Source organism: Oncorhynchus masou, chromosome 31 (assembly GCF_036934945.1).
Source record: "Oncorhynchus masou masou isolate Uvic2021 chromosome 31, UVic_Omas_1.1, whole genome shotgun sequence".
Classification (NCBI taxonomy): Eukaryota; Metazoa; Chordata; class Actinopteri; order Salmoniformes; family Salmonidae; genus Oncorhynchus; species Oncorhynchus masou.
This window is the reverse complement of record NC_088242.1, coordinates 61,902,754-61,922,387: the sequence shown is the minus strand read 5'-3', so window position 1 is coordinate 61,922,387 and position 19,634 is coordinate 61,902,754. Positions and strand designations below refer to the sequence as shown.

At 46.3% G+C, this 19,634-nt stretch overlaps 1 protein-coding gene across 5 annotated transcripts in view; it reads right to left on the bottom strand.

Annotated features, from left to right (window-relative positions):
- Positions 1-19,634, bottom strand: part of LOC135524242 (inositol 1,4,5-trisphosphate receptor type 2-like) — a 170,454-nt gene that overhangs the window by 75,612 nt on the left and 75,208 nt on the right. For all 5 annotated transcript variants that reach the window (XR_010452921.1, XM_064951604.1, XM_064951605.1 and 2 more), the window contains 4 exons: positions 3,843-3,939; positions 2,765-2,952; positions 2,256-2,448; positions 372-634 (listed from right to left, as the gene is read on the bottom strand). Coding sequence is in view for 4 of the 5 variants with exons in the window: in XM_064951604.1 (XP_064807676.1) it covers positions 372-634; positions 2,256-2,448; positions 2,765-2,952; positions 3,843-3,939 (741 nt within the window). In the remaining variant the exon portion in view is untranslated. The remainder of the gene's footprint in view (positions 1-371; positions 635-2,255; positions 2,449-2,764; positions 2,953-3,842; positions 3,940-19,634) is intronic.

Here is a 19,634-nt window from a genome sequence, read left to right as displayed (position 1 = left end):
AATGTTTTGTATATTCAGTGTATATTGACAATAATGCCCTGATACACCGGATACAAAACCCAGATGGTTACATAAACACTGGATTCCTAAATTGAGGTGGTGCTATGATAGGCTGCTGTTAGATCTCTGTGGAGATTCTGACTCATCATGGAGATGAGAAAAAAAATGATAATGCTCAGCATCTAATCTGTTTCCTCAAATGCAGTGGGCCAAACTGCTAATCCCTTTTGAGATTATTCACTTATGATTCACTCATCAGGTGAACATGGTAAACACCAGTAAATTCAGCTTGTGGTCAGAGGAACTATGATCTCTCCATACAGTGCCTATGCTGGTGCCAAATCCTCAATAAGGTTTATTCAATTCAATACCTGCAGGTCCCTGTTGTGGTTCTCACAGAGCAGCTGCAGGTAGCGCAGGATAGGCTTCATGATGGTGATGGCCCGGCTCATCTGGGCCTCCTCCTCCCTCTCCTCAGCCCCTCCCCCGGGCCCCTCACCGGCCTGGCCCTCCAGGACCTCCAGGTCCGTGTCCCGCTCCTTCCGGAAGGAGACAAAGGCCTTGGAGGTGGCCGAGGACGCCTCGTTCAACTGGCCACGCATGTTGTCTATCATGTGCAGGGAAGAGTCTTTTGCTAGAGGAGATGGGGTGGGTCACTGAAGGGTTGCAAAATTCTGGAAACATTCCTAAACATACACAGGTTTTCCAGAAATGTTGAGGATTTCTGCTGACCAGGGTAAAAGGTTGATTTCCTTTCAGTGGAATTCAAATTCATGATTTGAAAATGTTGCATAACATTTTTGATTATGTCATTGCTTAAATTGCAATACACTTCCTGACCTGATATGGCTATATTTAAATTAAATTGATCCCAAACCTGGAGTTCACTGTGAGCCAATCGAACGTCTTGAGTGTTTTTCAATGCTTCCCTCTCAGTCAAACTCATATGAAATCTTTTCATGAAACAAACCCTTTTTTGTAATTATTCTGAAATTACCGTGACCCTTCTGACAACGGGTTAACTGTGTAGTTGGGTTTTCTGGTCAAAACAACAGATCTGGGTAGAATGGCCCTTTGATATACTAGTGATGTGACCTCTCACATGGCCCCTGACTTGTGACCACAGGCATGGGGGCGAAACAGGAACAACAGATACACAATCACTCCAAACTACTGGGTCAGTGATACTACAGGGGAGATCACACATATTACATTTACTGTAGTCACACTGCTGATTAAATGGGTAAATGACCCTGCCAAAAGGATAAACTGAGCACTGGGAGTCTGATAATGTCAGCAATGAGAGAAATGGAGGCGACCTTTGATCTTATGAGTCCCTTACTATTACTATGTAGGTATGGCTGGAGTTGTAAACCTTTGAAGAACAATGCATATACTACATAGCATTACTTACTGTATATTACAGTATTAAATAATATTACATACGACTCAAATTTACACTCAAGGCCTATTACCTGTATGTGTGCATTGAGAGTCCTTTTCGGATCTCAGTGGCCTAAGCCCCATCATCTCCATGGAGACTTCTAGGGTCATGTTCAGGGCATTACCATATGACTCAGCAGCTTTGAAACTTAGCTCCCTCTCCACCACTCATTCTCCCACACTCCTCCCTGGTCCCTTGCTATTTAATTCACTCTCAACATTCCACACCTCTCTGATCCTTCAGTCTGTGGAGCACTGGACAGTGGACATTTTACAATATCTGCTGCTTCACAGACAACATGTCTGGACTTGTTCTCCCATGAAACACGGGGAAGGCCAATAAGGAGGGGAAAGACTGCAGTTGAGGAACTAAATGGAGAACAGGTCATAGAGAATAGGTATTGGAATCTAACAAATGTTACTGACCCCAAGTGGGGAAAAATAACAACAGCAGATAGACAAAACATTCCAGCCACTGAGGTATACATCAGAACATAGACATACGTACAGGTGCTTGATGGAACCAAGTATGTGGTATGGAGGAGGGGACCACCATTGGAATCAACTTGTATGGCCAGAGTGTTGTCACAATAGCAGAAGTTTTTAATTCGATATAGACACCAGGTTTAGTATCACAATACTAGATGCCATCACGATACTCGATACAGAAATGATACCAAAACAAAACAATAAAGTCGTATTAGCCAATGTCACCGAATGGTGTTTGATCCCTCCCACCCATCATGTAACAACGACATGAAAGAGAATGTCAGTTCTAGTCATTCTATTTAAAAAATAAATAAAAAACATACGTGTTTTCCTGAGACGGATGCCACTGTGACTGACGTCAACGTCCTCGTCTCTCTTCCTGCAGGTGCCGACCTCGAACATGTTGACGGACACAGTGGCCCGGATCTCCTGCTGGGCCAGACGCATGCGGTCGTAGAACACCTTGAAGAAGTGCTCCGACTTCTTCTGCTTGAGCAGCTGGTGGTAGAACGAGTTCTGAAATGGGGGAGAAGTGGAATCGACCCATCAGATAGAGCAGTGGTTCCCAAACCGTGGGGCTTTCAACTTACTCTTGAAAGTTGTACTAGTAGAATGCACAAAGTGCAATTTCAGAAATTAGGTAGTGCATCATCAGTTTTCTTCTTGTCATGTCAGTCCTTGCATTCCTTAGAGAGCTTGTCAAAAATGTTCAGATCAACTAGCCCATGTCAACTAACATTTTTTTAACCCATAGATTTTGTTTCTCTGTATCTGCGCATACATGCGTGCGGGCAACTGCGTATCTGTGTGAGCCCACCTCCTCCCCACCCACCTGTATCTGAGTGTTTCCCCCCTGGAGCAGGGCGTTGCCTAGCAGGATGCTCTCCTCGAACATGCAGTCGTTCTTGGTGCTGACGATAAGGTCTATGACCAGCTCTGAGGCTCCCTCACTGTCCAGCAGACACTGGATATCTACCATGCTGCTGCTCAACTTGTCAGAGTCCTGCACCAAAGAGCCACCTACAAAAGGACAGATATTAGACTGATTGGATTGGGGAAAATGGCAGGACATGATTTGGAACAGACCGTTGTTCAAATACTATGTTATTTTATTGTCTTTTTCTTAAATGCCAATTTAAAATGTGTACATGATACTGCAAAAAACATTGAGCAATGTCAAGTCGATTGAGCTTGTCTGGCTTAATAGACCAATGGAATAGTAGCAAAAGTGCCAACCCCCGACACCAGGCAGTCTCAACACTGAGGTGTAAAAAGACTGGAGACTGCTTCCAATATGGACAGCCATTGTTTTCAACGTAATCGATCACATTTGCCGTTTGGTGGTCGCTGCCATGTGCTTACAGAGCCGATAACGTCTACATACTAGCACTTAACGCACACTGGAGCGAGAGCAGCGACATCATCATCCAGAAGCATGGCAGACATTGGATGAACATTGGATGAGCAGGCCTGATTTGGAACCAAGGGTTTGTATGTGTATGTCTTATATCCTCTTATAACTATCAAGAACCAATAACAGTGGTTTTAGCCAATACATCATGTTATCTACTCGCTCCCTGAGTAACAGGGAATATTGTTAAAGGGATACTTTGGGATTTTGGCAATGATGCCCTTTATCGAATAAAGAAGTTAGAGGTAGTTTCTTGAGCCAATGCTAACTACTGTTAGCAAATAACTAGCCTGCTAACAGATACCCATAGATTACCAGTCATTGTGCTAACATTAGTTAGCAATTGTGCAAGCTCTAGTTAGCAACTTCCTTCAAACTGCACACAGAGACATAAAAATGGTATCCACGAGTTCATCGGTCTGTGGGGTAGTAGATAAAAAGGCTTCATTGCCAAAATCCCGAAGTATCCCTTTGAGGTTTTCGGGGTTATGTTCAGTACCTCCGGCTGAGCTGTTCCCACTCCCAAACTCTGATTTGGAGTGAAGCCTTTGATTTCCAAAGTAGCGAGTGAGGAGAATCTTCCTTAATACGTTTCCCTACGGGAGGAGAGAAATGAAAAGATTAAATCCAGACCCGACTCTGAACATGTCTGTTGTACGCCAGACAGAAACACACACACACACTTTCTCTCGCACTATCTATGTGTAACAGAGAAAAACAAAATTCCCCAAACGCCAGGGTTCACTCAGGTAACATTGTTTATGCTTCCCATCAACACTCTGCGACCCAGAAGAAAAACACATTTTCCATGCATTCTGTTTCAATCACGACAAAGGTTGCATCTCAAAATGACACCGGTTTACCAGGGCCCATAAGGAACTCCGGGACAGTCATACATATTCAGTCTTATCATTTTTATTAATTGAAACTTTTGCAAAAGATATAGAATTATAATACCATATTAAGTGTGTCCATGAGGGTACAGTGCAATTGTCGTGGTCCGAGGGGCCTTGGCCATTCTCGTAATTCTATGGCTTTTAAATCCGGTGAGATGAGATGTCACCTGTAGTTGGCCTTTTCACGTTACACAACTCTGTGGTACATCCAACACATATCCAGTACACTGTGGCTATATGGTGCCAATACTCAGTTGATGGGGTCATATAATAAAGACAACGTCATGAGGGAGATCGGTACATTAGCAACATGGATTGATGGAATCGTCAAAGTTACATTTTGAGAAGAAGCGACTCCTTCCACAGAGACCGAGAGAGCAAGAGACAGAGAGAGACCGACTGACCGAGACACCGACCGAGAGACAGCGACCGTCAGCGAGAGACTGACCGAGAGAGATCGACCGAGAGAGACCGACCGAGAAACTGACCGAGAGAAAGAGAGACCGACCGAGAGATCGACCGAGAGAAAGAGAGACCGACCAAGCGAGACCAACCGAGCGAGACCACCCGAGACACCCGACCGAGAGAAGACCGACCGAGAGACCGGCCGAGCGAGACAGACCGACCGAGCCAGACCGACCGGCCGAGACAGACCGACCGAGCCGAGACAGACCGACCGAGCCGAGACAGACCGCCGAGACAGACAGACCCGGCGAGACAGACGACCGGCCAGACAGACAGACCGAGCGAGACAGACAGACCGAGCGAGACAGACAGACCGAGCGAGACAGACAGACCGAGACAGACCGACCGAGCGAGACAGACCGACCGAGACAGACCGACCGAGCGAGACAGACCGACCGAGACCCGGCCGAGACAGACCGAGCGAGACAGACAGACCGAGCGAGACAGACCGACCCGAGACGACCGAGCGAGACAGACCGACCCGAGACAGACGAGACAGACCGACCCGACAGACCGACCGAGCGAGACAGACCGAGCGAGACGAGACAGACCGAGCGAGACAGACGACAGACCCGAGACAGACGACCGCGAGACAGACCCGGCGAGACAGACCGAGCGAGAGACAGACCGACCGAGCGAGACCGAGCGAGACAGACAGACCGACCGACCGCGAGACAGACCGACAGACCGGCGGCGAGACAGACCGACCGAGACAGACCGAGACGAGCGAGACAGACCGAGCGACAGACAGACGACCGAGCGAGAGACAGACCGAGCGACGAGACCGAGCCGAGACAGACCGAGACAGACGAGCGAGACAGACCGACAGACCGACGAGACAGACAGACCGACCGATCAGACAGAGAGAGAAAGAGACAGATCAAGAGAGAAAGAGCCGACCGAGAGAGAAAGAGAGACAGACACCCGAGAGACCGACCGGCGAAGAGACCCCGACCGAGAGAGACACCGACAGAGAGAGAGAGAGACCGACCGAGGGACACCGACAGAGAGAGAGAGAGACCGACCGAGGGAGACCGAACGACCGACCCGAGAGACAGAGACCGACAGAGAGGAAGATGGGGAAGAAGGAAACTGGAGCAGAGCTGAATACGGTATACTAGCTACTGATCCTGTGTTTCCTGTGGGAGAATGTGTTACATAATGCCTAGTGGTTGCTGGCTTGGAAATGGCAAGGGATGGCAAACACTAGCGACCTTCGCCCTCCCTAGAGAGAGCCACTGATATAACCACCCCCTCTCTCTCTTATTGCACAGGTAGGAAACTTGTAAGCTCCAGATGCTCCCTTTTCTTACCACCAATATGTACTGTGTAAGAGCACAGCAAATAAGGCATTAATGGAGAGAGGGATTGATGGAGGGAGCGAGCGAGCGATGAACGGACACATGGCATCCACCATAGAGAGCCGCGTCATGATAAACGACAGATCCTTTCTTGCATGTGATATCACAGACGGGAAAACAGACATAGTGCACACCAAACACAAACGGATCCACTGGAGGAGTTCCAAATCAAATTTGAGCTGAAGCCCTTTAAATAAGCACACTGAGGAGAGGCACGGAGAGAAAAGGAGCCGCATTCTAGTGGAGAGGGAGCACGTGCAGCTGATGTTCCCCGTCTCAGTAAACACTAACTCATCTGCAGTCAGCAGAGACAGCAGTCTGCCTGCACCGTCTGGCGAAGAGCTGAGCCCTCACACACACAGGCTTGTGCACTAGTGCAGGCATGCACACACACACACACACACACACACACACTTCATGGACTGCAGGTGATGATTCAGTGAGCCAACTCGTAGGCCAACTCGGCTCATTCCCACTTAATCAGACATATATACTCCAAGCTATCCTTTACAGTAACTCAACAGCAATGAGTTTATTTTTTATTGATCGATTCCCCTTCTAAAAAAGGAGATGTCGGTCTCTTGCCACTCTTCTCACATCCTAAAAGAGTGGGATAGTGCAGCCAGGCTCCCCATGTCTCTTCCCCTAGCTGCCTACCCCTCGGATGATGTGGTCTGCTGGCCATCTCTGCAGAGGGAGGAGGAGAGACCCTGCGAAAGAGAGAGAGCGAAAGAGTTGTGCCAGCCTGACTTATTGGTCTGCTGCTGCATGTAGTCATAAAAAAATCCAGTCAGGTGATGTGAGGACAGAGGGAGCAAGGTAGGGCAAGGGTTCAAAAGAGGGAGGGCGAGCGAGCGAGGGAGAGCGAGGGTTCGAAAGAGGGAGGGCGAGCGAGCGAGTGAGAGCGGGATCAGGAGCGAGAGAGAGAGGGAGCGCGCGCGAGAGAGGGATAGAGCGAGAGAGATCGGAAGCGAGAGAGGGGGCAGCGAGAGAAAGGGAGTGAGTGAGGATCGGGAGCGAGCGAGCGAGCGAGCGAGAGAGAGAGAGAGATTGGGAGTGAGAGATCAGGAGGGATCGGGATCAAGAGAGATCGGGATCGAGAGAGAGGGAGGCATCGGGATCGAGAGAGAGGGAGGCATCGGGATCGAGATTGATCGGGAGGGAGCGTGAGAGGGAGGGAGCGAGAGAAAGGGAGCGAGGGCGGATCGGGAGCGAGACAGAGGGGGGAGCGAGAGAAAGGGAGCGAGGGATCGAGATCGAGCGAGAGGGAGCGAGGGTGCGCGAGAGAGAGCGCGAGGGAGAGAGCGAGGGAGAGAGCGAGGGAGGGAGAGAGAGCGAGGGAGAGCGAGAGAGAGCGAGGGGACAGCGAGGGAGAGAACGCGAGGGAGGGAGAGAAAGCGAGCGAGGGAGGGAAGGAGAGAGAGAGCGAGGGAGGGAAGGAGAGAGCGAGAGAAAGCGAGGGAGGGAAGGAGAGAGCAAGGGAGAGAGAGCGCGAGAGAGAGAGAGAGAGAGAGAGAGAGAGAGAGAGAGCGAGAGCGAGGCAGCCCTTTTGTGAGGAAAAACATTCTGATGTGGGCCTGGCTCCCCAGGGGGTGGGACTGTGCCCTCCCAGGCCCACTTATGGCTACACCCCAGCCCAGTCACTTCAACTCCAAAGATTCGGGCCAAATTCATTCATTTCAATTGATTTCCTTATATGAACTGTAACTCAGTAAAAAAAAAAAAAAATCGTTGCATGTTGCGTTTATATTTTTGTTCACTATAGATAAGCACTCCTACTATGAGATACTTTATGAATATGGACCCAACTAATATAAAATCCATTTAGTTGATTACATCCTAATGAATACAATTTCATGGGGGAATCTGATAGTGGAGTGGGAACAACAGTCAAGCATTACACTAGAATACAATTCCCACCTGTGCTCCCATGGCTGCGCAGAAGTAGAGACTGGAAGCAGGGTGGATCTAATGAACTATGGTTGGAGGGAAATCTGTGTGTAACTAGCCCTATGGTGTACTGTATTATAGCACTATTCAACAGGTTACTAAAGCATAGGCTATCAACACAATACAACCATGAAAACACTGAAACGAAAAGCAGATCAGAGGACGTCGATGTCAGAGAACGTTCGACAGAGCATTATCTCCCATGCTCGATTTCTTTAGTCTTAGATCAGAGTTAGTTTAAAAAACTAAAATCCAATTCAACTTACTGTAGACCTATACGTACATGCATATGAAATTGGTAAGATGAATGTGATCTATCACTGATCGATCAAATTAACCAGCAGCATACCACCCTGCATCCCATTGCTGGCTTGCTTCTGAAGCTAAGTAGGGTGGCTTCTGGTTGGTCCCTGGATGGGAGACCAGATGCTGCTTCAAGTGGTGTTGGAGGACCAGTGGGAGGCACCCTTTCCTCTGGTCTTAAAAAATATCCCAGGGCAGTGATTGGGGACATTGCCCTGGTCAAGGTTCTGTCTTTCAGATAGGACGTTAAACAGGTGTGGTCACTAAAGATCCCATGGAACTTATTGTAAGAGTAGGGGTGTTAACCCCTGGTGTACTGGCTAAATTCCCATTCTGGCCCTCATAGCATCATGACCACCTAACCATTCCTATCTTACAACTGGCTCATTCCTCTCCCCTGTAACTATTCCCCAGGTTGTTGCTGAGAATGTGTTCTGGTAAAATAAGGGTTAAAAAAACATTTCATATGTCTGTTATTTTCTGGGCAGTGAAAGAGTTAACAGCCACTCTCTCAGCCCAAACCCAGACAGACACAAGAGAGAGCATCACCTAGTTGTGCGACGCTTCTTTTCAAAGGAAGGGAAAATGATTACATGGGAGAAAAATCGACGCACCTAAAATCTCTTCATGTCATCTAAGCATGAACACTACAGCAATGCTATAGCAGTTGTTACCTCTTTTCTTTCCATCTCGCTCTCCCTCAGTGTACCCTACCTGCACCTCGTTCAATAGCTGCAGTCCTACAGCGCTCCTCCACTCCCTACACATGGCAGACGACTCGTCCCCGCTCTCACCCCCGCCGTTTTCTGGTAAACAACCCCACCACACACACACACACACTTTTCCTTGCTTTTCCTCAAACCCCATTGCCATGCTCCTCTAGCACCGTTTTAAATGCTTTCCACTGTAAAGAGGTGCAGTAGCAAAACAACTTAACAGCTGCATGTGAGAGAAATTGGTGATTTTCAGGCAAATAGAAGACAATAGAAGGCTCATCCTGAGCACATAAACAAGCATTCCTCCAATGCCTGACCCTTTGCCGGCGGGTTCTCTTTGGAAGTGGTGCATGTGATTTGCTAACATTGTTAGATGGGTTCCTGGCACAGCGGTCTGTTTTTGTCAGGAAGACTGTACAATGTCCAGAGGTCATATGGCAGGACACCAAGCAGTAAGGCTTGTTTGCCTCTCATGAAACACATCTATTGATAAAAAAAAAAATCACATGCTTGGGGCTGTTACGGTGACCGTATTACCACCAAATAATAAGTCATGACCGTAGTCAAATTCCAGGTGATCGTTTAGTCAGAGCATCAGGCTTCTCTAAGCTCTGATGCTGCTGATGGTCATTAGTAGCCTACCAAACTTGCTAACTGTCTGGTACTCAGCACTCTATTGTCCCTCTAATCACTCTAATATCAATGCAAATGTAATGGAAATCTAATCAAACACTTCATGAGAGCCCATGAGCTCATGTTGCGCAACATTTCTATAGGCTGTGCAATTGCGCAAGAAAACAGAGTGGTGGCCTTTATAAAATAGGAGGATCCCATCAGCTTTCTATCGGCTAGGCCTACTCTATTTATTTCTCAACTTTCCTAATATTAAGCACATTGCTTCTATTTACAGCAGGTGTATAGTCTACCTGGCTGGCATGAAAATAAACCACAGTGAAAGCATCTTCCATTCGCTGTTTAAGTGCAAAGAGGACATGCATTTTCCCCTGCTCCTGTTCCGACAGGTGTATGATAATGGTCCGTTCTAAATCGAAACTAATTTCACACGTATATTATTTAGTATATAATTAATACAGCTTGGAAAAGCCTAATTACAGTGATAAATGGTCACGTGGAATTTGACTGCCAGATGTGGTGGTAATATGGTCACCGCCCTCATGACGCCCTGTTTCTTTGTTAACCCCTCAACACAGAATAGCCACATGTGCTCACACCCTCTGAAATCATTTGGAGAAAATATCCTTTCTATTTTATTCAGCTTTGTTCAATTGTATTCTTCATACTATAAAATAATGCCACGGAATTGTAAACAAATTGTGTCTGCTAAATGAACTAGTGTAGCCCACAGCCATATGGCATAGCCAGATCAAGGCTTAACAACGTCTGAATATACTATCCTGTTCTTCTGAAATAGACTACATTTCCTTCCTATCATGTTTCTTTAGACCGGTCTAAAATGAAGAATGGATTTATTGTGACGGTGTCGGCTATTTTACATTTAGACTTTTAAAAAATGTAGAGGTTCCAAAGGTCAGCATGTAGGCTGTTGGTCCAAATGTGCACTTCACATTTCCATGTCATATAGTGTCAACGTTCACTAAGTTGGACGTAGTTATAAGATGACATGTCTGTTCTGAACAGAATCAGCCTGTTTGTCATTTGTGAAGTACGCACCTGAATGCAATTATGATTCCTTTTTATTTTACCTTTATTTTACTGGGCAAGTCAGTTAAGAACAAATTCTTATTTTCAATAACGGCCTAGGAACAGTGGGTAACTGCCTGTTCAGGGGCAGAACGACTGATTTGTACCTTGTCAGCTCGGACTAGTAACCTTCTGGTTACTAGTCCAACTCTCTAACCACTAGGCTACCCTGCCACCCCATGCACATTGAAAATTACAATCTGTTTCTTTGAATTTCCTTGTGAAAGCCTAACACTGTAAGGTCATATTTTAGAACGTACCTAGTCATGTTGGCGATAGAACAAGCTTTCAAATGATTCCCACCAGACCCAGATTGGGATTTATAATGGGACGTTTTAGAAGGCGTAAACAACAGTAATTGTGTGATGGCAGGTATGTGTTCCAAACAAAACAACTACAAGTTTGTTTGCGCTAGTTCCTTAAAAGGCACAGCTAGGGAGCTCAAAAAAAGCACCTTAAAGTTGAAGACTCTTCTACGAGTTACAAAAGTGCATTGAAATGACCCCGGAACTGTGCACACTCTGGAGATGTGTTGGGCCACCAAAATACACCAGTTAGTTCTCTCACTAGATTTTAATCAACAAATACAGCAAAAAGTACAATAAAATGTTGAGGACACATAGAACCAGTGTAATGGATTTAGTCTCGTCAGGTGACTGGTTCTGTCCACAACGTTGGTCTAATAATTGTCCCATAATCTCCAAACTGTTTCCTTTTAATTGCTACTGTGCTTACACATTCAATATTTCTTCTGTAAGAAACATTTCAATTTAGCCCATATACAAAGCCTTCAGAAAGTATTCATATCACTTGACTTATTGCAGATTTTGTTGTGTTACAGCCTGAATTAAAAATGTATTAAATAGATGTTTTTCTCTCACCCATCTACAAACAATACCCCATAATGACAATGACATGTTTAGACATTTTTGCAAATGTATTGAAAATTAAATACAGAAATATCTAATTTACATAAGAATTCACACTCCTGAGTCAATAATTTGTAGAAGCACCACTGGCAGTGATTACAGCTGTGAGTAGTCTTTCTGGGCAGTTTTCTAAGAGCTTTCCACATCTGGATTGTGCAACATTTGCCCATTATTCTTTTCAAATTCTTCAAGCTCTGTCAGATTGGTTGTTGATCATTTATAGACAACCATTTTCAGGTCTTGCCAAAGATTTTCCAAGAACATTTAAAACTCAAAAACTGTCACTCAGCCACTCAGGAACATTCATAGTCTTCTTTGAAAACAATTGCAGCGTAGATTTGGCCTTGTGTTTTGTTATTGTCCTGCTGAAAGGTGAATTCATCTCCCAGTGTCTGTGGAAAGCAGACAACCAGGTTTTCCTCTAGGATTTTGCCTGTGCTTAGATTAATTCTGTTTCTTTTTTTGTCCTGAAAAACTCCCCCGTCGTTAACCTTTACAAGCATAACCATAACATGATGCAGCAACCACTATGCTTGAGAATATGGAGAGTGGTACTCGGTAAAGTGTTGTATTGGATTTGCCCCAAACATAACACTTTGTATTCAGGACAAAACGTGAATTGCTTTAACACATTTTTTTGCAGTATTTCTTTTGTGCCTTGTTACAAACAGGATGCATGTTTTGGAATAATTGTATTCTGTACAGGCTTCCTTCTTTTTACTCTTGTCAATTATGTTAGTATTGTGGAGTAACTACAATCCCTCAGTTTTCTCCTATCACAGCCATTAACCTATGTAACTGTTTAAAGTCCCCACAGTGAATGTACGAACATACCCCAACCAGAAGCCATGGATTACAGGCAACATCCACACTGACCGAAAGGGCAGAGCTGCCACTAACCTGGAAGCTTATAAGAAATCCCGCTATGCCCTCTGACAAACCATCAAACAGGCAAAACGTCAATACAGGACTAAGATCGAATGGTGTTACACCGGTTCCGACGCTCGTTGGATGTGACAGGGCTTGCAAACTTCTACAGACTACAAAGGGAAGCACAGCCGCGAGCTGCCCAGTGACACAATCCTACTAAATTACTTTATGCTCGCTTTGAGGCAAGTATCACTGAAACATTCATGAGAGCATCAGCTGTTCCGGACGATTGTATGATCATGCTCTCCGTAGCAGATGTGAGTAAGACCTTTAAACAGGTCAACATTCACAAGGCTGCAGGGCGAGAGTTATTACCAGGACGTATAATCCGAGCATGCGCTGACCAACTGGCAATTGTCTTCACTGACATTTTCAAACTCTCCCTGTCCGAGTCTGTAATACCAACATGTTTTAAGCAGACCACCATTGTTCTTGTGCCCAAGAACACTAAGGTAACCTGCCTAAATGACTACCGACCCGTAGCACTCACCATCAGAACCACAGATGACGCAGTCTCTATTGCACTCCACAATGCCCTTTCCCACCTGGACAAAAGGAACACATGTGAGAATGCTATTCATTGACCACAGCTCAGCGTTAAACACCATAGTGCCCTCAAAGTGAGAATGCTATTCATTGACTACAGCTCAGCGTTAAACACCATAGTGCCCTCAAAGCTCAACACTAAGCTGAGGACCCTGGGACTAAACACCTCCCTCTGCAACTGGATACTGGACTTCCTGACGGGTCGCCCCCAAGTGGTAAGGGTAGGTAACAACACATCCTCCACTCTGATCCTCATCACAGGGGCCCCTCAGGGGTGGGTGCTCAATCCCCTCCTGTACTCCCGGTTCACTCATGATTGCATGGCCAGGCACGAATCCAACACCATCATTACATTTTCTGGTGACAACAGTGGTAGGCCTGATCACCGACAACGACGAGCCAGTCTATAGGGAGGAGGTCAGAGACCTGGCCGTGTGGTGCCAGGACAACAACCTCTCCCTCAACGTGATCAAGACAAAGATGATTGTGGACTACAGGGAGGACCAAGCACGCCCCCATTCTCATCGATGGGGCTGAAGTGGAGCAGGTTGAGAGATTCAAGTTCCTTAGTGTCCATATCACCAACATACTATCATGGTCCAAGCACACAAAGACAGGGCACGACAAAACCTATTCCCCCTCAGGAGACTGAAAAGATTTGGCATGGGTCCTCATATCCTCAAAAGGTTCTACAGGTGGACCATCGACACCATCCTGACTGGTTGCATCACCGCCTGGTATCAGCCGCTGACTGCAAGGCACTACAGAGGGTAGTGTGTACGCCCCAGTACATTACTGGGGCCAAGCTTCCTGCCATCCAGGACCTCTATACCAAGCAGTGTCAGAGGAAGGCCCTAAAAATTGTCAAAGACTCAAACCACCCTCGTCATAGACTGTTCTCTCTGCTACCGCGTGGCAAGCGGTACCGGAGTGCCAAGTCGAGGTCCAAAAGGCTTCTCAACAGCTTCAACTCCCAAGCCACAAGACTCCTGAGCAGCTAATCAAATGGCTACCCAGACTGTTTGCTTTGTCCCCCACACCCCTTACGTTGCTGCTATTCTCTGTTTATTATCGATGCATAGTCACTTTAACTCTACCTACATCTATTACCTCAATTACCTCGATTAACCTGTGCCCCCGCACATTGACTCTGTACTGGTACCCCCTGTATATAGCCCTGCTATTGTTATTTTACTGCTGCTGTTTAATTATTTGTTACTTTTATTTCTTATCTATTTTTTACTTAACATGTATTTTTCCTAAAACTGCATTGTTGGTTAAGGGCTTGTAAGTAAGCATTTCACTTTATGGTCAACACCTGTTGTATTCGGCGCATGTGACGAATGCAAATTGATTTGATTGGCCTCAAGGTGAAATCCCCAAAACGTGGTTTACTTCCTCTCCCGCAACGGAGTTAGGATTCATTTTTACCCATCTACCAATAGCTGCCCTTCATTGTTAGGCATTGGAAAACCTCCCTGGTCTGTGTGTTTGAAATTCACTCCTCAACTGAGGGACAGAGATGTTAAACACAGTGTATTATGTAACTTATTTAGGCTTGCCATAACAAAAGAAGTTGAATACCTAATGACTCAAGACATCTCAGCTTTTACATTTTAATTCATAATTCTAAAAATAAACGAATCCACTGACATGATGGGGTATTGTGTGTAGGCCAGTGACAAAAACACTAAAATTGAATCAATTTGAAATTCAGGCTGTAACACAACAAAATGTGTGAAAAGTCCAGGGACGTGAATACTTTCTGAAGGCACTCTAAGCCAATTCCCACAAGTATAAAGGGTTAACAAATAAGAGTACATGAACCTGATCCGACTGTAGATCAGCACTCCTACTCTGAGGGTACATATAAGGCTGAGTAACGGGGGGGAAACAGGTAAACACGCGCTAGTCCATCACCATGAAGACCACACACCTCCAGTCACATGACTGATAAAGCATTGAAGAGGAAGAGTAGACGGAATAGGACGGCAGCCTAAACACACAAGTACACAAAACAAACCGACACAAAAGCCCAAACACTCATCTCTGATCCCCCTTGAAAGAAACATCTCAGTCCATCGCCTCTAGAAACGTCAATAAAAAATATGTAGCGTGGGTATAAGTATGTAGTTGATGTTAGGCTGCAGGTTTCATGATGGAACACTTGAGACCGCAGGACTAGTTTAGAGTTTTAAAGTGTATTTTACACATTGTCTGGATACAGACTAGGGGCAGTCAGGGGTTAAGGCCTGTCTGGTATCAGTGAGCTGAGCTCACGCTGGCCTGGTTGGCTGCATGTGAATGACAGGATGAGAGGATGAGTGCAGTGATGTAGCTAAGCCATATTCCACTCTCTCACACTGGGAAAACCCCACAGGATGAGCTGAGCCAGCGTGGGGCAGCGTACGTGTGGTGTGTGTGGGTGTGTGTGCGCGTGTGACTAGCTTAGCGGTTAGAGAGGCTGGTAATCTGTAAAGCTGCTTTGCCTAGGGCGGCTGCTGTGAAACTTGCCAAGAGTGACGGAGAGAGAGCAGGAGGGAAAGGAGGAGTGTGAGAGAGGGAGGGAAAGAGATAGGTTGTGAGAGAGATTACATAAGAAGCTTTTTACTTTCCTTTGTCAACAAACACAGGAGCCATGTTTACGCACACACAGGACACACATGACCACACGTGCATGCACACAGACACACGGGGGAACGTGAGATAATGTCCTGGTTGTCATAACCTAAAAACCGTAGTCTCACGTTTATTGCCATTGGCCAGATTGCACAGCAGACAGGTGTTTTCCCTGGTTATGACTTCTGCCCCAGATTAGATACTGTGATTTCGTTAAAATGGTATCTAAAGAGTAAGGCACCGGTACTATCATATAGTTCCTGCACTGCAGTACACATTTTGTGAACAATATTTTCAGCAATATCCTAAATCCCAATTGTCAGTTTCACCTGACTACAAAACATTTAAACTAAATTGATTGACTGGCTGTAAATTATTTCTAAAATTACATGATATAATTCAATAGCATTATCGTCGCTACTACTCATCCCCGTACACAGAATTCACTACACTCCGATATGCCAAGCAACAGCAATCCTCCTTAGCCTACTGCAGATCCCTCAGTCAGTTCACTGTCTGCCCCTGCCACGACCCAGAGAGAGAGCAAGAGAGAGAGAGAGCAAGAGAGAGAGACCCAGAGAGCAAGAGAGAGAGAGAGCGAGAGAGCGAGCGAGAGAGAGAGCGAGAGAGAGCGCGAGAGACAGAGAAAGAGCGCGAGAGACAGAGAAAGAGCGCGAGAGAGAGAGAAAGAGCGCGAGAGAGAGAGAAAGAGCGCGAGAGAGAGAAAGAGCGCGACAGACAGAAAGAGCGCGACAGACAGAAAGAGCGCGACAGACAGAAAGAGCGCGACAGACAGAACGAGAGAGCGTGAGAGTGCGAGAGAGGGAGAGCGAGGGAGGGAGAGCGAGGAAGGGAGAGCGAGAGAGGTAGAGCGAGAGAGAGGGAGAGCGAGAGAGAGAGAGGGAGAGCGAGAGAGAGGGAGAGCGAGAGAGAGGGAGAGCGAGAGAGAGGAGAGAGCGAGAGAGAGAGAGAGGGAGAGCGAGAGAGAGCGAGAGAGAGAGAGAGCGAGAGAGAGGGGGAGAGAGAGAGGGAGAGCGAGGGAGAGAGGGAGAGAGCGAGGAGAGAAATAATTGAGGCAAACAGCATTGTGATAGAAAGGGAGAGACAAAGCAAAGGAGGGAGAGGCTCACACTTGTTCGAGTGAGAGAGAAAGAGAGAGGGTGGGAACGTGACGGTCCGCGTGACGCTGGCTCAGACACTGCAGGCGGTTACGTAAGTGTACCCCCTGCCCCATCTCCTCATGGACTGAGCAGACACTGCTCTCCTCCAATCCCTCACTCTGCAGCCGCGGCCCGCTTTTCTCCCCTCAGCTCACATGGCTCCTCACATGCTCCCTCCCCCTCTTACTTGTTCTCCCTCTCCCTCGCCTGCTCGTTCCCTCTCTCTCTCTCCCTCTCTCCTCCTCCCACTCACTGTGCCCCAGGGGAGCCACCAACCTCTGCTGTCGCTTTTCTCTTTCTCTCGCTCTTTCTATTTCCTCGCTCACTTCTGTGGAGTGAGACAGCAGCTCCACGCTCAGGGCAACAGGGATATGACACACACACAAAGAAAGACAAATACACACAAACACTCACAGAATACGTGAAAGGACACACAAGCACATATCATTCTTAGGCTTTTTAAAACATGCCAACATGTTTTGGCACAATATGTAAATGTCAGTTCTGTTGACTGCATCATATACCCTGTGAATTCTATCATATCAGAGTACAACCTATTTGAGTATGATACTGATTGACATTTAGCAACAGGACATGATCTCAATACTATTCTTGAAAAGGCAGTGGCATATCAAGGCAGCGCTACTTCTACTGTATGTAAACTCTTCAACGTCTCATCTCCCTATCCTCCTCTACTAAGACCTGCAGCACATATGCTTCACTTTACCCTCCAGAGTTGATCACCAACCCTGGAACTTTGTCTAGTTTTCCAACAACCCTCCCCTGATATCACTCCCACCCTCCCTCCCCAATTCACAGGCCCATGGTAGAGATGAGAGATGAGATAAAGGAGAGAGAGAGAGATGAGATAAAGGAGAGAGAGAGAGAGGGAGAGAGAGAGAGGTGCACCCACGCTCACTGCAGTATTGATTTGTTTGTTCAGCGTTTGCCTGCCCCAACCCACCCCCCCCCTCCCTCTCCATCTCCATCTCTCCAACCCTTTCTCCCTCACAGTGTGAGCTTGTCCTCGAGTGCCACCCTGCCTTATATAAAAGCATGTAGAGGCCCACAGACTACTGATGATGAGTAGTCTGGGCTCAGGGACCACAGAGAGAACCCGAGATGCAGAGAGACACAGAGAGAACGCGAGATAAAGAGAGAGCGCGAGACACAGAGAGAGAGCGCGAGACACAGAGAGAGAGCGCGAGACACAGAGAGAGAGCGCGAGACACAGAGAGAGAGCGCGAGACAAAGAGAGAGAGCGCGAGACAAAGAGAGAGAGCGTGAGACAAAGAGAGAGAGCTCGAGACACAAAGCCTACAGCACCGTGGGCAACAACTGATCTGAGTGCAGCCCACTCAGTCCATCATGACAGTACAATATGAACCAACCAATCTTCATCTTCATTTGCTTTCACTTGTAACTGCAGCCACATAGTGTGGTTGATACAACACGGTATATTCACATTGCTGCTACACTGGGGAAGTGGGTTATCCTTCTAAAAAAGGTAACGACTGCAACACCCAAAGATGAACACACAACCAAAGCCGTTACTGTGACACCTAAGTCTGTGACAATACATCCATTCATGAAAGTCTCAGTATACAGTATTTTGTATCCAGGACGTTGACATTGGTTACAGAGGGTAGTGCGTACAGCCCAGTACACTGGGGGTGAGATCCCTGCCATCCAGGACCACTATACTGTCGGAGGAAGGCCAAAATAATTGTCAAAGACTCCAGCCCCCCTAAGTCATAGACTGTTCTCTCTGCTACCGCACAGCAAGTGGTACCGATGCACCAAGTCTGGAACCAACAGGACTGTGAACAGCTTCTACCACAAGACTGCTAAATAGTTAACCAAATAGCTACCCAGACTATGTGCATATACTCCGTTTTGCACCAACTCCTCTGATTCATCACATACGTTGCTGATACTATTCATTATCTATCCCTTTGCCTAGTCACCATACCCTACCTATATGTACAGTACAGGGATTTCACCATGAGGCCAATGGTGACTTTAAAACAGTTACATAGTTTAACGGCTGTGATAAGAGAAAACTGAGGATGGATCAACAACATTGTAGTTAGTCAACCTAATTGACAGAGTGAAAAGGAAGCCTGAACAAAATTTACATTTTCCAAAACATGTGTCCTGTTTGTAACAAAGCACTAAAGTGATGTGGCAAAGCAATTCACTGTTTGTCTTGAATACAAAGTGTTATGTTTGGGGCAAATCCCCCCAAAAATATATTACTGAGTACCACTCTCCATATTTTCAAGCAGAGTGGTGGCTGCATCATGTTATGGGTACGCTTGTCATCGTAAAAAAATTTGAGGTTTTAGAGGATAAAAAATAAATGGAATGAAGCTAGGCACAGGCAAAATCTTAGAGGGAAAATCTAGTTCAGTTTGCGTTCGACAACACACTGGGAGACTAATTCACCTTTCAGCAGGACAATATCCTAAAACACAAGGCCAAATCTACACTGGAGTTGCTTACCAAGAAGACAGTGAATGTTCGAGTGGCCGAGTTACAGTTTTGACTTAAATCTGCTTGAAAATATATAGCAAGACCGGAAAATAGTTGTCTTGCAATGATCAATAACAAATTTGACAGAGCATGAAGAATTTTGAAAATAATAATGGACCACTTTGTACAATCCAGGTGTGCAGAGCTCTTAAGACTAAC